The sequence below is a fragment of the Salmo salar genome, chromosome 22 (genome assembly GCF_965601325.2).
Source record: "Salmo salar chromosome 22, fSalSal1, whole genome shotgun sequence".
Lineage (NCBI taxonomy): Eukaryota > Metazoa > Chordata > Actinopteri > Salmoniformes > Salmonidae > Salmo > Salmo salar.
Window position 1 is genome coordinate 28,507,501 of NC_138312.1, and position 13,956 is coordinate 28,521,456.

The window sequence follows — 13,956 nt, forward strand, 5'->3', positions numbered from 1 at the left end:
GAGGAAGAGACACACATTATAAGACACTATATTACACACTACTCAATACAGTATACCAGTACTCACCTTTCATGCAAACATGTTGCTTCTGATGAATGAAATAAAATACAATGTGCTCATCCAAAATTACTCATGGTGTGTACATTTACAAATCAAAGCCCGCCTTACCTGCAAGCTAGACAGATACCAGGATCAGCTTGAAGAGGGTTTTCGAATAACATTGTCCCCCATCCGTTTAACAGGCACCTCCACACTTCACCTGTACCATCACACCTGAGTAGGCTGGGGTCCCTGTTGGACTGCACCACGTCCTCACCTGAGTATGGTAGGATCCCTGACGTCCTGTGTTCCGAGGGCGTCCCCCTGCATGAACTCGTAGCAAAGGCCATTCTGGAAGGTGCAGTAGAGCCGCGGCGCGCAGCCGTTAGCATGCAGCACCTGGGAACACACAAATTATTAGACACAGGTGGCCTAAGACAGACCAGGAAATAGCCTAAACATGGGTCCATGCACAGGGAGTTGAACTTGGCTACCAGTGTAGATGTACTTCCTGAAGAGTCTGGTGTTTGATTTACATACACTGCTCAAACAAATAAAGGGAACACTAAAATAACACATCCTAGATCTGAATGAATGAAATAATCTTATTAAATACTTTTTTCTTTACATAGTTGAATGTGCTGACAACAAAATCACACAAAAATAATCAATGGAAATCCAATTTATCAACCCATGGAGGTCTGGATTTGGAGTCACACTCAAAATTAAAGTGGAAAACCACACTACAGGCTGATCCAACTTTGATGTAATGTCCTTAAAACAAGTCAAAATGAGGCTCAGTAGTGTGTGTGTGGCCTCCACGTGCCTGTATGACCTCCCTACAACGCCTGGGCATGCTCCTGATGAGGTGGCGGATAGTCTCCTGAGGGATCTCCTCCCAGACCTGGACTAAAGCATCCGCCAACTCCTGGACAGTCTGTGGTGCAACGTGGCGTTGGTGGATGGAGCGAGACATGATGTCCCAGATGTGCTCAATTGGATTCAAGTCTGGGGAACGGGCAGGCCAGTCCATAGCATCAATGCCTTCCTCTTGCAGGAACTGCTGACACACTCCAGCCACATGAGGTCTAGCATTGTCTTGCATTAGGAGGAACCCAGGGCCAACCGCACCAGCATATGGTCTCACAAGGGGTCTGAGGATCTCATCTCGGTACCTAATGGCAGTCAGGCTACCTCTGGCGAGCACATGGAGAGCTGTGCGGCCCCCAAAGAAATGCCATCCCACACCATGACTGACCCACCGCCAAACCGGTCATGCTGGAGGATGTTGCAGGCAGCAGAACGTTCTCCACAGCGTCTCCAGACTCTGTCACGTCTGTCACATGTGCTCAGTGTGAACCTGCTTTCATCTGTGACAGGGCGCCAGTGGCGAATTTTCCAATCTTGGTGTTCTCTGGCAAATGCCAAACATCCTGCACGGTGTTGGGCTGTAAGCACAACCCCCACCTGTGGACGTCGGGCCCTCATACCACCCTCATGGAGTCTGTTTCTGACCGTTTGAGCAGACACATGCACATTTGTGGCCTGCTGGAGGTCATTTTGCAGGGCTCTGGCAGTGCTCCTCCTGCTCCTCCTTGCACAAAGGCGGAGGTAGCGGTCCTGCTGCTGGGTTGTTGCCCTCCTACGGCCTCCTCCACGTCTCCTGATGTACTGGCCTGACTCCTGGTAGCGCCTCCATGCTCTGGACACTACGCTGACAGACACAGCAAACCTTCTTGCCACAGCTCGCATTGATGTGCCATCCTGGATGAGCTGCACTACCTGAGCCACTTGTGTGGGTTGTAGACTCTGTCTCATGCTACCACTAGAGTGAAAGCACTGCCAGCATTCAAAAGTGACCAAAACATCAGCCAGGAAGCATAGGAACTGAGAAGTGGCCTGTGGTCACCACCTGCAGAACCACTCCTTTATTGGGGGTGTCTTGCTAATTGCCTATAATTTCCACCTGTTGTCTATTCCATTTGCACAACAGCATGTGAAATTTATTGTCAATCAATGTTGCTTCCTAAGTGGACAGTTTGATTTCACAGAAGTGTGATTGACTTGGAGTTACATTGTGTTGTTTAAGTGTTCCCTTTATTTTTTTGAGCAGTGTAGATGTCCTCTAGTGAAGCGCCTGAAAGCTCTGAAGTGTCAAGTGTGTGAACTGTGAAGGATGTGTGTTAGAGAACGTGTGTATGCGCACCTGGAAGCTCTTGAGCTCGTTATCTCGGTCGACGATCAGCTCCGTCTTGTTCCCATACACACGTACCAGAACCACGTCTTCTGGACTCGCCTCCACATAACAACCAACCAGCTTATTAGTGGTCCCATCAGTGAAGAGCTGAGAGAGGAAGAAGGGGAGAGACACAGAGAGATTAATACAGAATAAAACATAATTATTTTTATTTTTTTAAATCACCAGTGAAGGTCTGGAAAGAGGGACTTGGAGGGAGAGATTCCGGGAGAATTTCAATTGGATACTCCTCGTGTCCTCAAAGCCCATTGGATATGAAAGGACACAAGGAGTATGCAATTGAGATTATCCCATCGTTAAATTGGGTTTACTCTAGTTTACTGTCACTAGATAATGAGGCACAAGCCTGTCCTTGTCAGGAATCATATCAGAAAGCATAGGCCTAGATGACCATGAGAAGGTTGAGTGAGTCACAACAGTGAATTCCTAGAATGTCTGACTTTCTCCTGAGCTGAGATAGCAGAAACAGTAGGTCATGTCCATGTAAAAGGACCCATGAGCATCAACATGTGAAGAGTAGGAGTATATCAAATTTGGTGTCAAATGAGCTAAGAGTCTATATTTTGGGGAAATGAAGGTTTAGATATGTTTTTCAACCATTTTCCATCCTAATAATAATAATAATAATAATTATTATTATTATTATTATTATTAGGAATAAGCAAAGGCTTTGATTTCTGGTCACACAGATCGCAAAAGGGTCTTAAAAACATCTACTAGAAAAAGTCTTAAAGTATTAGAAATACATAAAAACACAATGTTGAAGTAAAGGCCCCTGCCAAGTAATATCAACATTTATATTTAGTTGTGCAGAAATTAAGAAATATTGTCTTGTGATTCTGTTACCAAAAACCCACACATCTTTCAGATATTTTCAAATTTCTCTCCCTCATGAGAGTTCACAGAAGTAACAAGTTTAGGTTGATCTACCAATTAGTTAGTTTTTACTGATAATAATTCATACACAAAAGTAATAAGTAATTAAAAACGTGTCACACATACCAAAATTGATAACAGAAACTAGGTTCCCATTCAATTGGCAACAGATTTTGATGCGAATTCAAGAATCCGGACAAAGAAGATATGTGCATTTTCCCACTAATGGTGTTATAACCAAATTGACTTTTTGCAGATATTCTTTTTTAAATATATATTTTTTTAAATTGCGTGATAACCTAGTGCACAAAAAATGAACTCTTCCGCTTACTTTTTCATGTACCAAATAAAAAATCTAAAGTACAATTTTTTAAGTTTCCATCGCATTTTCAACTCTTCTGCGTTAAATAGCAAATGTGGCTACTTTGGTCTTGGAATGTGCGCTCTAGCCAACAGCTCACAGATACAATGCAGGTAGGCTGTGCGGGTATAGTCTACATGGTGAGGTTATTATGGAGAAGAGCGAGAATATTTATTTGTCAAACGGCAGTCAAGCATCGATCATCATGTCATCAGAATAAGACCCTCAGTATTTTCTGAAAGGAGCATCAAGATCACAGTGCACTTTCACCACCCTGTGAAGTTCATAACTTATTTCATCTCCAAATTTACTTCGATATGATGGTTACTATATTAATATTTGTGCATAAAGGCAAACAAGCAAATTATCTGTTGGCATTTGTAAAATTGTAATTTGTAAAATTTAAAACTTCCTTTTTCCATCACAGCTGTCATGTTTAAAAATATATATTTTTATAAGGTATGACTTTACTTGCATAAAACCTGAGGACAGAAACCTGGTTAGATGACCGAAAAATCAGTAACAGAATGACTGCAATTCAATTGGCCACGATGGGAAATCATAGTAGTCACAAGTTAAGTTGTATTACTAATAGAGTATGTACAGGATACACATGGTATACACCATCCAATGACATGCTTACTTGCAGGTTCCTTCTGGACAATGCAACAATAAGAAATAATAAAAGATAATAAGAACAGAAAGTAAATTGCTCAGTAGAATATAATAAATGTTTTAAGTATAATACAGGAAGGCGCAATCTATAGTCCAATATTTACACATGTATCAGGGAAAGGGGGGATTGGGGGCCAAGTGTTTAAATTGTGCCTGATTAGCAACAATAAATAAGAGTCTGGTAGCAGCAATTGTGATGTGGTGAAGCAGAGTATGTGAGCGGAGTTGAGAGGCTGGACCCTCCAGGTCCATTCCAACCACTGCTAAAAACCGCTTCGCTCCAAATTCACTCCCTTCATTAAAAAAAAATTCCCAAATTAACAAACAACCATCTATTTTTGTGACTTCCTGGACCTACCATTTGATTTTGAAGTATTGAAACCAAACCAAACGAGTGTGCTCCCGAGTGGTGCAAAGGTCTAAGGCACTGCGTCTCAGTGTAAAAGGTGTCACTACAAATCCAGGCTGTACCACATCCAGCCGTGATTGGGAGTCCCATCGGGCGGCGCACAGCATTGTCCTGGTTTGGCCGTGGTAGGCTGTCAATGTAAATAAGAATTTGTTCTTAACTGACTTGCCGAGTTAAATAAAGGTTACATAATGAAAAGTATTTGAATAAACATGAAAAGGTGAATGTAAGACATTCACATCATTTCAAATATGTCATATTGAACAGCATATACACACTAAATAGGTCAGGAGCCAAACAGGGAGCCTGAGAAGGAATGAAAATAAATTATTTAGGCCATATTACTTCAAGGCTATAGCCTACAAAGAAATACATTGTGAAGCATTTGTGAATGCGACAATAGGCAGGTAGGGACATGAAGCTCTCAGCATTTAAACCATTTTGTTGTATTAAAATCATTATAGTCTATACATTTCGCATATAGGCTGTGACTTAAAGAATTAAATATAAATAAAAAATTACTTATTAGAGCCTTTGAATTTATTTTTAGAATACATTTTTAAAAACAGTCGTTTGCCCAGTCTATGTCTTCTGTCTCATGTGATGGTGTCTGGAGAGCCGCCCAGCAGCAGAGAATATCCTCTCTACACTTGCAGAGCCACTGGGGATGCTAAACACCCTTTTGGCCACTCTTGACAGGCTGGGCAGAGATGCAGAGTTTTTTTTTTTTATATATAGTTAGGCCTAAAGGATTTTAGGCAAAATAACCCAAACGAAACAGAAAGCTTCTTGAATTTGGGAATATACCAGGCCTATTGGGCCAAAATCAATTATGGCCTATTGTATAGAGCAGTGGTTCCCAAACTTTTTATAGTACCGTAGCCCTTCAAACATTCAACCCCCAGCTGCGTACCCCCTCTAGCACCAGGGTCAGAGCACTCTCAAATGTCATTGTAAGTCAGCCACACACACTATACGATACATTTATTAAACATAAAAATGTGTGAGTTGTCACAACCCGGCTCGTGGGAAGTGACAAAGAGCTCTTATAGGACCAGCCCACAAATAATAATAATCAATAATTTTGCTCTTCGTTTAACCATCTTACATATAAAACCTTATTTGTTGAACGAAAATTGTGAATAACTCACCACAGGTTAATGAGAAGGGTGTGCTTGAAAGGATGCACATAACTCTGCAATGTTGGGTTGTATTGGAGAGTCTCAGTCTTAAAATCATTTTCCACATACAGTCTGCGCCTGTATTTAGTTTTCATGTTAGTGAGGGCCGAGAATCCACTCTCACATAGGTACGTGTTTGCAAAGGCATCAGTGTTAACAGCGTGATTTGCCAAGGCAGGATATTCTCTGAGCACAGCCCAATCCAGAAATCTGGCAGTGGCTTCTGATTAAATTCAATTTTCACAGAACCGCTTGTTGCAATTTCAATGAGACTCTCTTGTTCAGATATCGGTAAGTGGACTGGAGGCAGGGCATTAAAGGGATAACGAATCCAGTTGTTTGGGTCATCCGTTTGGGGAAAGTACCTACGTAATTGCGCACCCAGCTCACTCAGGTGCTTCGCTAAACCACATGACATTGTCCGTAAACTTGAGTTCATTAGCACACACATTTTTTTTTTACAAAAAATGGAAAGACCTGTGTGTTGTCCTTGTTAATGCAGACAGAGAAGAGCTCCAACTTCTTAATCATAGTCTCAATTTTGTCCCGCACATTGAATATAGTTGCGGAGAGTCCCTGTAATCCTAGATTCAGATCATTCAGGCGAGAAAAAACATCACCCAGATAGGCCAGTCGTGTGAGAAACTCATCATCATGCAAGCAGTCAGACAAGTGAAAATTATGGTCAGTAAAGAAAACTAAGCTAGTCTCTCAATTTAAAAAAAAACATGTAAATACTTGATAACCCCTTGATAACCAGTGCACTTCTGTATGTTGTAAAAGCGTTACCTGGTCGCTGCCCATATCATTGCATAGTGCAGAAAGAACACGAGAGTTCAGGGGCCTTGCTTTAACAAAGTTAACTATTTTCACTGTGCTGTCCAAAATGTCTTTCAAGCTGTCAGGCCTTCCTTTGGCAGCAAGAGCCTCTCGGTGGATGCTGCAGTGTACCCAAGTGGCATCGGGAGCAACTGCTTGCACGCGCGTTACCACTCCACTGTGTCTCCCTGTCATGGCTTTTGCTCCATCAGTACAGATTTAAACATGACCAGCAGCTACGTTTGGCTACATACGGAGCGTTAGTGGAATTCCCCGAGAGAGTAACGGTTAATGTGATTGGATGTTAATTATTTGACTATGCTACCTGTATTTGACATTGTGCTGTTATTCCGCTGAACACTAGATTGTTTAATGTTATTTTTGGAAGTGAAATGAGGCTACTCAGGCGAGAAAAAAAACCTAATCCAAATGTATTTTTTTCATTTTAAAAATGTGAATCACATTTTTATTTGGCGTACCCCCGACGGCATTGCGTGTACCCCCCAGTTTGGGAATACCTGGTATAGATAATAGAACAAAAATGAATGAAACATTTAAGAGATCTGATTTTTAGTTTATAAATACTTTGCTACAATGACACATGTAGTTATCTACCCACCTTGTTTCTTTCTTTTGGCATCTGCATGTAGTAAGTAGGGATGCACCGATATGACATTTTTGTCCAATACCGATATCAAAATGTTTGTGGGCTTAAGCATTCTCATACAGTTAAATAATTACATGGACGCAGCGGTCTAAGACAATGCATCTCAGTGCAAGAGGCATCACTACAGTCCCTGGTTCGAATCCAGGCTGTATCACATCCGGCCGTGATTGGGAGTCCCATAGGGCAGCACACAATTGGCCCAGCGTTGTCCGGGTTTGGCCGGGGTATGCAGTCATTCATTGTAAATAACAATTTGTTCTTAACTGATTTACCTAGTTAAATGAAGGTTACACATACACACCACAAAAAGTTATTTTATTGGCATTTACATATGTCCCTAGTACCAGTAAAACATAATCAAAACCCATCTTTCACTTACTTGTTGTGCTGTTTGGTTGTTCATTTGTTCAGTCGTTTCATTCTCAAACAGGATTTCATCATGCATGCCAAGCAGTGAAGTTTCAGCTCTGTGTGTCCGTGGCCTCTCTTCCTCGGCGCGCACTGTCACTATGTCCGTTTCCATCTTGTCCAGCTGTGTATGTAACATTTCACGTAAACCCTGTTTGTCTGCATCGAAGTAGCGGTCCTTGTACCTAACATCGAGCATGGTGGCGACACAGTAAAGAGGCTCAGAGAATGCCACCGAATCACATGTTCACAGCCGAGTTTTAACCCCACGGTCTGTGTTGGCAGTTTGTTGAGCAGGTGTTTCAATACCATGACAGAGGGTATCACATCTGCTGCAGACGTAGTTGACCTTATTTCTCAAGTCAGTTTTTCAAATGGAGCTTGGAGTGATCATGTTTTCAAGTTTAAAACATGTTCTCAAATGCCATTGAAATGGCAGCAGCGGTATGAGAACCAGCACATTCTTGAGAATGAAAGACGGCTTTCCTCAGTACCAAATCCTCGTCGACCCACTGTGCTGTCAGACTCAGCATGTTCATGGGGATGACGTCGCTGGTCCAAATGTCAGTCGTGAGGCTAATAGCAGTGACGCTCATGGATGTGAGTTTCAACAATACTGTGTCACTCCGGTAAGACAACATCTGAAAAATATTGTGTACCGGGGCTTGACCAGTCGGCGAAAGCCAACATCATCCACGGCAGAGCACGGTTGATTGTTAAGGGCAATGAACTCCATTATCTTGGCGTTAATGAATTTTGCCTTTGAGTTGTCTTGCTGAAATGTTCTTACTCTTTCAAACGACTGCTCGACTTGAACTTGTTTAGTTGTTGGAAGCGTGCTCTTAGTATTTTATTGCTTTTGTTCTGTGTAGCGCTGTATTTTTCGTGGCGTCATTACGTCATCTCGACCTCATGGCTTGGTTTTTACTCTGACATGCACTGTCAACTGTGGGACCTTATATAGACAGGTGTGTGCCTTTCCAAATCATGTCCAATCAATTGAATTTACCACAGGTGGACTCCAAGTTGTAGAAACATCTCAAGGATGATCAATGTAAACAGGATTCACCTGAGCTCAATTTTGAGTCATAGCAATACCTATGAAAATAAGGTGTTTTTTTTATTTTGTATAAATTAGCTAAAAAAAATTTTTAACTGTTTACGCTTTGTCATTATGTGGTATTGTTTGTAAATTGCTGAGGATTTAGATTTATTTAATCCATTTTGGAATAAGGCTGGAACGTAACAAAATGTGGAAAAGGTAAAGGGTTCTGAAATACCTTCAGAAGGCACTGTATTCATCCTGCGCCTGCCTGCACCTGCAACTTTTCATACAGCACCAGCTGGCATTCTGTCAGACTACCACCTGCTACCGCAAGAACTGGTCCTGAACACAACAACAGTCCTGCAATGTTATTTTAGGCGCATGTGATGCAGGTCACTTGCCAACCATGGTCGCAGCAATTTTTAGCGCCCTATAGGCAATATATATTTTTTAAATAACCTAAGAAATAGGTTAAATTACCAGAGATTCTCACATGGCTCATTTTATTCGGCTATTGGTATTACTGGGCAATATCAGCCAACAGGCTAGACATAGTTTGAAGAAAGCAGTTGGAGAGTCTTGCACTTTATAGCCTACCTTTTAGGAGTGGGATGATTTTCAGACAGAGACAAATACAGGTGATCAATATTAATTTCTAGGCAATGAAGTATACTATAGCGTTATTCCGATTTAGGAAGTACATTTCCTTGGAAAGATAACTGCCCTGTGCTTCTCCACCCATGCATAGGCTATATAGCCCACTGTATCTAATTGAGACCACACGCACACCTGATCACGTGGAACCCCTTGCAATTGCCCAGTAACAATATTCTGGGTTACACTGGAGCTTAACAACTGGGCCAAAGGGCAAGGGTTTTACAGGTAGGCTACTTGTTTAACTTCTCCCAGACAAGGAAGAAGGGTCATTCCATGTCATTTCAGCAAGCCATGACACCAACCATCTCAGATTGTTCTGAAATTATTTCTGTAATTAGAAACAGAAGATAAGCATTCCAGAAACATTATTCTGTTGAAATAAAGAGATTACATTACATAGGATGAAACAATACTCCGAGCCGCAGCTCCATACTACTTGTTAAACAGAGAAGTGATACTATATACTTGTTGTTGGGGTGGTATTGGTGTGGGGGGTCCATGGCTGGCTTTTGACAACTTCTTTGGATTCCTCAAGTCTTTCTCTTGGTTAGAAAAAGGTTTGGTTCAAATCAGATGTTCAGTACAATAATTATTGAATATTATATAAATCCTAGAAATTAAAATAGCCAATTTGGGTGCAATCAATTAGCGTAATGTCTCAGATCTAATTATATTTCAACAAAATAATGTTGCAGGAATGCTAATCTTCTCTAACAGAACACTGAGATTGTGGGTGTGGAAATCCTCTTTCTTGTGCTTTTTGAGGTGGAACGGCCCAGCTGTTTGCATTATCAGTGACAGCCACATCATTCAATGATTACTGTTGGGGGAGAAAGTAACACATGGGAACCCATGGTCTGCATCTGTAGTCTCTAGTCAAGTGTGGCTTTCTTTCCTATTTTCCTTTCCTTTACAAACAGTTCACACCATTGAGATGCACCCAATAGCTAATAACTGACCATATTTATGTTCACTGGAATGTGGACAAACCCTGACTAGTGATATGACAGCTAAACAGACCACAGAGAGACTAGCCCTATAGACACTGGCCCTCTCTCTGGCCACCCACCCCAACATAGCTGGCATTCCTGGCATGGTTGACTAGAGAGATGGGCACACTGGCACCATGCTACGACCACACACACGTACACTGCCTTTATGAATGAATTATTTATCTCATGACCGTCTACACATACCCAGAACACAATGCACCACTAAAGCCTGTGATCATCCTGCCCCAGTGTTTATGTGGTGTGTTGCTCCACATGTCACAGGTAATAAAGCGCCAACACAACTGAGCTAACTATTAACAAACATTCTACTTTTAGGTGACATGTTCTTTGAATGAGAACAAAATGTCTGCATATCTTAGTAGGCTATTACTTTATTGTGGCTAAGCTTAAAAGCGTTAAGTCAAATGAAACAAAGTTTCTATCCATTGATGAGGCCATTGACGATCAAACATAAAAAAGTGACTAAATATCTCTTGCACGGCCACATCAGAGTAAGGCAGAAGGCCACATGGCATTAACGTGTGATAATAAGCAGCTGTAAGCTCAAAGAATTGGAATGGGGTGTGACTGGGCTGTTGGTGTTGGCAGCATCTGGTGTTTTCAGGGATAGAGGGCTGGATGTTTGGGACTGGACTTGACACTAGATATTTACAGTAACTGAAATCCCCCCGCCCCTTCATGTCCAGGTGGCTCAGTCAGGTCAGTTGTGTTCCAGTAACACCACCCCCCCCCCCCCCCCCCCCTCACTCTCCCCGTCTCCCTCCGTATACGTCTGACTCATTCTGCCTCCCTCCGTATCCGTCTCCCTCTCCATCTGTCCTCCAGTTCTCTCTCTCAATTTGTCCTCTCTCTTTCTCAGAGTTGGCACGTGCCCATGCCTGTGGGGGCAGCTGTATAGGGCTGTGCTGGCACAGGGTGGTGTGGGTTAAAGGGACAAAGGCAGGCAGACAAAGCCTGTTTGGGTGGCTCCCATTGAGAAAAGCTGTGTCGGGCGGTCAACAGTGTCACGATCTCAGTTACAGGGCAAAAGGGGTGACCAGCCCAGATTAGGCTAGGAACACACACGCAAATATCCAGCGGGGACAGTCACATTCTGGCCTCAATGTACAAAACAACCCAGAATGACTGGGGAGTTAGACATGTGTTGGTTTGTCAGCACTAGAAGAGGAGTGGGAAGTTACTCTCACTAGCAAGGCCCCAATGAAACCAGTGTGTCATGTATCATTAGTGTCATCATCATATCTCCATCCAGGTCACCCGTGATACAAGTCAGTATTCGACTTCATCCATGTCTGAGGACGTCAGGAGATGACGTGGAAACCGGCCACTAGCGGCAACATTGAGTGCTGTTACCTTCAAGTAGGTTTTAGTTTTGATAGTGCATTGTGGACAGGGATGGCGGATGGGCGTAAGCATCTGCCTCTGATTCCAAAGGTTCCAAATTCAAATCCAGCAATAGAAAGTTGTTTTTGATATGTTTGTTTTAAGCCTAACCTTAACCCTTATGTTAACCATTTGGAGTTCATGCCTAACCTTAAACACTTCGAAATTTGACGTTTGGAACAACTTGGAAATTTGACGTTATAAGCATGGATGAACATCTAATTCTGACGTGAGACTTGGTAGCATATGTCATATATCTCACATGTCAACACATTGCCATAAAACAGCTGACCCTTGGGCAGGAGACAAGTGTCACCTGATAGCAGGCCTACCTACTGCTTAGTGCCAATGAATAATACATTTCCCAGACTGACTGACAGGAACCCTAAACATGGCAGGGTCAGAGTAATTCACACAAACAGGGTAGGAAATAGACCTAGCTAGGTCTATCAATGGACATCAATTCCAGTTTGTATGGAGATAAGAGTGAGGCGTGTTTGTGTGCCTGTGCAGTTGGGGGTGAGTTGTGTCTTTTGTGAATTCAAAATTAGGTGTGTGTCTGGGGTCAGGAGCGAGGCAATTAGGATGGGGATATGAAGTGGTCATCAGACCATGGGTGACTCACAGGGTATTGTAATCCTCTAGACACACAGTGTTGCCACTACCATGTCCATCTTATCTGAGTGGACAGCTTTCAAGGTGCCTGTATTTACAAGAAGCTATCAGGGCAGTGGAAAATGTAAATTAGATAGGGGCTTTGAGCTAATACATACAGCCAGGCTCTATTTCTGCTGGCTAATGTTAACGTCATCAATGCTGCCTGACCCTCACGTCATTGCCAGCTGGTCACTGACAAATACAGATTACTGGACACATTTCATCCACACACACACTTGCTGTAACCACAGACAAAAGGGGTTAGTTATCAGTAGCTATATTTGCTGTAACTGTCTCCTTTAAATACGCCACGTCTTGAAAGGGAGAGGGACGTATGACATTTCTATCAATATATCCATGGAGCACTGAAGATTGACACGAAAATATCTTATTCATTCGACCTAAGAATCCACCAAAGTGGTTAGTTAGTTAGCTACTACTACTCCCTGGGCGCAACCAAGCTAACTAGTTAACACCACTGACTTTCATCTCAGCTTGAATACCTAACTGCAAACTAAATGCAAGAGAAGCCAATGATAAAATGTATGCACAAGGCGAGGAATATATCAAGGGACTGATCTGATAGCTATGCTAACTTTAGCTAGCTAGCCAACTAGTGATGTTGGGCCATTGGCGCATCATTCAGTGGAGAATTGTCAACCTTACCTTGGTCTTGACATGGTTCATGTCCCACGCTGGCCGAAGCTGCTTTATCAGCTTCATTGCTCCATCCGTTACATTATTTTCCTCCACGAAAATCGGGAATTTTCGAATTACCGGCGACCCAACAGGCACGTGTATCTCAGTCTCCATAATGTGGTTTATTTTCCGTTTCGAATTATTAACAGATATTTCTGGAATTCGGGACATATAAAAAAAAATAAAAAATAGCCAACAGTTGTTTTATGAGCTGGTTGGTATAAACGGCTAACGTTGGTTAGCAAATGAGCTAGCTAAACCAGGGGCTTGTCGGTGTGAAAAGCAACGGCGCTGATGAAGAAGATGCAACTACCGGTGAGATCCTCTTCGGTTTTCTCAGGAGCCGGTTAGTCCACGACACGATTTCCTCCGACTTGGCACCGCCCTCGCGAAATCATCCGATGCTAGACACTCACACCGGCGGGCTCGGAGAATGACAACCAAAGATTTGTGTGACGACAGCATTCCAACCCGCACGCACACTTTTTCATCCGAGTTTGTCCGAGTGGAGCCGAAGAGCGCCAGAGAGTCTTCTACAGCGTTATGGTTTCCAATCATATACAATGAGTCATTATTAAATAACATGAGAGAGGCAGCATTTTTAACCTTGAATGAGGACCTACTTTGGATCAGAAAGCCCTCGCATGTCATTGTTTTTGCACAACATTTTAGGCTTATTGAGTAGTCACAGGCACGAGACATAATTTGGTGCGGGGCGCCCCCAATTTCATCCAGTGGGTGTCAGTGTTGTAATGCAAAAACCAGGCGATTACCAGTGCAAGCAATGTTATTGCATTCAATATACAATGG

The 13,956-nt window shown here is 42.6% G+C and overlaps 1 protein-coding gene across 1 annotated transcript in view; it reads right to left on the minus strand.

Moving 5' to 3' along the window:
• The window catches only part of LOC106583121 (ethanolamine kinase 1), a 37,744-nt gene extending 24,134 nt beyond the window's left edge, over positions 1–13,610 (minus strand). The window contains exons 1-3 of the mRNA XM_014166953.3: positions 13,114–13,610; positions 2,246–2,383; positions 317–438 (exon numbers count right to left, since the gene is read on the minus strand). Coding sequence (XP_014022428.1) covers positions 317–438; positions 2,246–2,383; positions 13,114–13,317 — 464 coding nt within the window. The 5' untranslated portion in view covers positions 13,318–13,610. The remainder of the gene's footprint in view (positions 1–316; positions 439–2,245; positions 2,384–13,113) is intronic.
• Between the last annotated feature and the right edge of the window lie 346 nt (positions 13,611–13,956).